This window comes from Arachis hypogaea, chromosome 8, assembly GCF_003086295.3.
Source record: "Arachis hypogaea cultivar Tifrunner chromosome 8, arahy.Tifrunner.gnm2.J5K5, whole genome shotgun sequence".
In the NCBI taxonomy this organism is placed as follows: Eukaryota; Viridiplantae; Streptophyta; class Magnoliopsida; order Fabales; family Fabaceae; genus Arachis; species Arachis hypogaea.
In genome coordinates, this window is record NC_092043.1 from 8,163,202 (window position 1) to 8,168,386 (window position 5,185).

The 5,185-nt window shown below is 29.9% G+C and overlaps 1 protein-coding gene across 1 annotated transcript; it reads right to left on the bottom strand.

Moving 5' to 3' along the window:
* Nucleotides 1–499: 499 nt before the first annotated feature.
* LOC112704955 (protein FAR1-RELATED SEQUENCE 5-like) lies at nt 500–2,446 on the bottom strand. Its single transcript, XM_025755818.1, has one exon. It carries the CDS (start codon nt 2,444–2,446, stop codon nt 500–502), a length of 1,947 nt encoding a protein of 648 aa, XP_025611603.1.
* Nucleotides 2,447–5,185: the final 2,739 nt, after the last annotated feature.

Consider the following 5,185-nt stretch of genomic DNA (forward strand, 5'->3'; position numbering starts at 1 on the left):
GTTAAACGGCGATTTGACCTTTTTTTTATCCTTTCTGGCTAACCGATATTTATTTGATAATTATTTCATCTAAAAAGCATAAGCACGACTATTGGAAGAATACATAAAATTTCATTAATATAGTGAAAAAATAAATGCAAATGTGGAACTGATTCTCTACCCAAAAGTATTAAGTTTATGGAGGTTGCTAATTATCACTATCTAACTCAGCCGTCGCTTCGGTATACATGTCGCCATCATCCGAACCATTAGCTTCATCTTCTATAACATTGTTGTCAATGTCCCTTTGCCAAGGACATGTTGTCTTCTTATGTCCTTCCATTTGACAAACACTACAACGTTGCCGCTTCTTCTTAGATGATTGTCCTGAGCCTCCAGTGGTTTGATGCACGTACGGATTGCTACTTTTAGCTACACCTGACTGAGGTTAATTAGTGCCTTCGTCTGCAACCTTGTAAGATGAGTATAATCCCATAATTATATCATGTGTCTCTTCATATCACTCTGGTACTTTAGCAGCAACAGCAGCCAATTGTTTAGAAAATTCCATCAAGGCACTTTGACGACTAATAACAACAAAATCCCTGGTGAACCCACTTGGATCATTGAGTGCTGATTTCACCTTTTTTGTCCATCTATCCAATACCAATGACGGGAGAATCTCACAAATGTCTCTTTCAACCAGAACTTTCATAATATGTTCGCAGGGAATTCCAAATGACTCCATCCTTAAACAGGTACACATGAAGATCATTTCATCTTGACGAAATTCAATGGTCCACATAAAATCGGGCCTCCTATGCTTACACACAATGTACTTTATGCAATCATCGTTATTCTCTATGTTTAGCACCCGCATTGATCCAGCTCTAGAGAGAAATGGCCGAAACAATAGAAATATCTCACGAGTGTATAACTCAGCAACAAATCTCTCTAGCAGCTCTATACAAGTCTGCATAATGGGCACCCCACGTGTAGATTCATAATCAACTTTAAATTCTTTAAAGCGCAAGTGTGCAACACGCTTTTGAAAATGCTCTATAAAACTTGTCAAATCATACCGCGACCCCACATACCTTGCCACAATTGAGTGTAAACCTTCACATCTTGAGGTAGTTCTAAAGCCAGCAAAGAATTTTCCTCTTATATATGTAGTAGCCCACATATGCTTCTCTTCATACATGTTGTTCACCCACGGCTTATCCTCAAAGCCAAATTCTTTAATAAGCTGAACCCACTTACGCTTAAACACTGGAATCTCATAGTCTCCTAACATGATTTTTCTGAATTTAGATGTAAACGATGGATTTTCAACATTGCTAGTTGCATTTCGAAGAAGGTGCCAAGCGCATAATCTATGTCTGACTTCGGGAAATACATCTCTTACTGCATTCCTAATCGCCATGGCCCCATCAGTTATTATTGAAGTCGGGGTCTTACCCTTTATTGCAAACATGAGCTGATGCAGGAGCCAAATATATGTATCAGTAGTTTCATCCACAATTAACATAGCAGCAAAAATAATTGTTTGGTTGTGGTGGTTAACCCCGCTGAATATGACTAATGGATAACTATACTTCTTCTTCTTGTACGTAGCATCAAAAGCAATAACATCCCCAAAGAGTAGGTAGTCTAGTTGGCTAATCCCATTAGACCAGAACAAGTTATGCAACAAACCTTTTGAATCATGACATGCCTTGAAATATAATTGTGGATCCTTCAACCGCATATCCTCCAACTTCTTCAACACTCGTGCTGCATCACCAGGAATTTGACGCCTTTGCCGAGCAATCTCATTGTACATATCTCTGGGACCATAGCCAACAAATTCATACCCGTCTACTTGACTAACTAGAAGACCAAATATCTGTGAGGTGCTAATCCCGGACTTTAGCATGTTCATCATTTGCATAATATCTGTCTCTGATATTTTTCTGTGGGCAGGCAACATAGCACTGAATTGTGTATCCAATAGATCATGGTTGTGTTCGTTAGAGAAATAAAAGAGGTGCCATCTTCCAGTTTCTGGTACAAATTTAACATACATTCGTGCTTCACACCCAGTTCTTGTTTCCAATCTAGGCTCATTCTTCCTTTTTTCCATCGTGTAATATTTCTCCTCCCTGAATCCTTGCCTATGACATACAAACTTTTGTTTGTAAATCTCGCCAATACTATTCTTGAAGGTCTTACTCTTCCTTTCACTAAAGCCCTTCGACTTTGAGTACTTCAGATAAAAATCAAATGCAAGCTGCAAAGTAGAAAAGTGATATTTACCAATTTTCTCTGCACAATTTTCAGTGAAATTCAAAGTTGTAATATCTTGCACGGAGTCAACCGTAAAAGCAGCTTCAAGGATATCTTCTGACTGACCAGATTCAGAAAAATACGCTCCCTCAGTAAATTCATCTCCGAAATCTTGTTCGAATTCATTCTGTTCATCCATCATATCTTGGTCACAAACTTGCTATTCTTGTTGGTTACTGTCATCGTCCTCCTGGTATTGCTCATTCATCTCAGTGTTTATAAATATACCTGACATCTTAAAAATGTCCAATGAAAAAAAAATTCAGTACACTCCGTCTTATAACATTAAAAAAAATAAATAGATTCTAATGTTGCGAGTAGGGACGGATCCAGAGAATTAATATGGAAGGTCCAAATTTTAAATAATTTTTTTTATTCTATAAAAATAATTAACATATAGTTATTTGAATTAGTTTTTTAAAAGATTTATTAATATATATATATATATATAATTATAATTATTTGTCACGATTTTATTTTTAATGTGATGATTACATAAAGAAAATATAACAATATCAATAGTACATTATAAAATTATAAAATACCAATAATTTATAATGTGTTTAGTTTAAAATTATCACATATCTTATTAATTAAAATTAATTCTTTCAAAAATTTTAAAAAATTTGATAATAAATTATAAATTATTAATTATTTGAAAAACACAGTATCCTTATAGAATACAAGATATAAGATATCTTCATAAAATTTTTCTTTTAACAAGTAAATTTAGAAGAAAATTTTATATTTTCTACAAGAAAATAGTATCTAAAGTACATAAGGTGACTACCAAAACATAACTACGTAAATTTTTATTAATATAAAAATATGAATGTTAAATATATTAATATAAAAGAACAAATGATATTTTTTAAAATAAATATAGAAATTATTACATAAAAACTAATTTAAAAGGTATAAAGACTTGAGGGTATGATATTAAATTAGTTAGATAAAAAAAATTTAGTGAATTAAATAATTAAGACGTAATTCCATTACATAATGAAAAATAATACATATAAAACTATTAAATTACAGAATATTTTTTTTATTTTTTAAACACAAATCTTATATATAAGTATAGTTTCTTAAAATTTGGGGGTTCAGGCCAGTACTCGCCCCCTCTGGGTCCGTCCCTGATTGCTAGCTAATTAATATTAAAAAATATTAAAATTTATTTACTTTTTAGTATTTCTCAATGTCTATGAATTGATAAAAGATAAAAAAAATACTTTTTCATTACACAATCAATTTTATGAATAAAGTATCGAAACGAAGAATTGCAAAATTAGAGATTCTATTCACTGACCTCGATTTTGTAATCAAAACGATGGATTGTTTTCTGAACACTATAATGAAAAAATTGATTGAACCTTTGCTGATACTGTGATTATCAATTAATGATGAACAAATATTGGATATTAAATAGACGGATAAAAAATAAGAAAAATTGAAAATTAAGTAGATAGATATCCGAAAGAAAAACAACGAAATTTTTTATAATCAAAGAGATTGATACACGATTCCAATGGTGAGATTGAATAATTCATGATAGATCATTCATCAATTTATAATGTTAATATTAAGGAAAAGATAAAATTAGAGTATCTAAATCAAAATAAAACCTTATAAATTGAAGATAGAATTTTAAAGATAAAATAGATGAATAATAAGATAATAATTTTTTTAACGATAAGAAAGTTTAAAACGGCGTAGTACACAATTCAATCGATTGGGTAGCACAATCAATCGATTGAATTTGGTCAATCCATATTGTTTTGTTGAATTCAATCGATTGAGTAACAAAAACAATCGATTGAATTTTGAGACCTCAGGTTGTTTTCAAGCATTTAATTGATTGGAGAATATAAACAATCGACTGAATTACAAAAATTCACTTTTTATTCATCGTTCAATCGATGTCATATGACCAATCGATTGGGTCATATGACCAATCGATTGATTTATGCGAAAACCATGCTGCCTTGCAATTTCCAATCGATTGTTTTGTGATACACTATAATCTAATTGATTGGTTTTCAAGGAAACACGATTTCGCAGCCCGGGACGAACGTCACGGATCAAATATAAATTTTTAATCCATTGGAATAGCCAAAAATTTTATTACGATCAATGAAAGATATAATTTGTTATTGTTTTTGCTTTTAATTGTTAATAAACATAATAGATGATTGATAAAATATTAATTTATAAATAAAAAATAATTTTTATAATTAAATAAAATATATAGAATTAATTTATAATTAAAATTAGTTAAAAAATTATATAGTAATTATTAAAAAAAAATTTTTAAAATATATTCTATTATAAGACCATTGTTATGGACTATCGAATCCTGTGCCGTAATTTAAGACAAGACTTATGAAAGCTTTTATTAGATGCTTTTCCACCCTCTTTCAGTCTTTTGTGAGTTAAATAATTGTGTAAGATAGTGATCCCAACGAACCAGACGAAAAGAAATAAAGGAGTTGGGTTAATGGGGTTCCGAAATACGACACGTGCTATTTGTTTAGTTCTTATGATGTGACACTCCACCACACATAAACGTTATTCCTTCTTTTGATATTATTATTAGAATTTAATTTTAAGGTATTTATATTTTTCTTTAAAGTTCTGAATGAAATTTGAATTTAAGATTTTTAAGTAAAAACATTTAAATTATAATTTGTTAATAATTTTAATATATTATTAATATAAAGTAATTTTATATTTATATTTAATTATATAATATTATATTAATAAAAATAAGAATTAAGTATAATTTTGGTCTTTAAATTATAAACTAAATTTTTTTTTCAATTTTTTTATATACAAAATTATTCTTAAGGTTTAAAATTAAATTTTAAAATCATCTTTT